At 60.0% G+C, this 205-nt stretch overlaps 1 protein-coding gene across 1 annotated transcript in view; it reads right to left on the bottom strand.

The window, feature by feature from the left end:
• EMH_0031760 (uncharacterized protein) overlaps nt 1–205 on the bottom strand; it is a gene marked incomplete at both ends in the record, with an annotated part of 1,666 nt that overhangs the window by 243 nt on the left and 1,218 nt on the right. The window contains one exon of the mRNA XM_013494563.1: nt 1–203. Coding sequence (XP_013350017.1) covers nt 1–203 — 203 coding nt within the window. The remainder of the gene's footprint in view (nt 204–205) is intronic.

Genomic DNA, 205 nt, shown 5'->3' on the forward strand with positions numbered 1-205 from the left:
TTACGCGCGTTGCTCGGGGTCTTGGATGCACGAGGGCGGGCTGAAGCAGGTCTTGCTGCTGCTGTTGCTGCTGCTGTTGTCTTTGCTGCTGTTGGTGCTGCTGCTGCTGTTGGTGCTGCTGCTGCTGCAGTCTCGGCAGCAGCAGCAGCAGCAGCAGCAGAAGTTGTTTTACGCCGTCGTGCAGCCTTCAAGGGTTTGTCGCCGT

Source organism: Eimeria mitis, genomic scaffold (assembly GCF_000499745.2).
Source record: "Eimeria mitis Houghton genomic scaffold, Emh_scaff1200, whole genome shotgun sequence".
NCBI lineage: Eukaryota > Apicomplexa > Conoidasida > Eucoccidiorida > Eimeriidae > Eimeria > Eimeria mitis.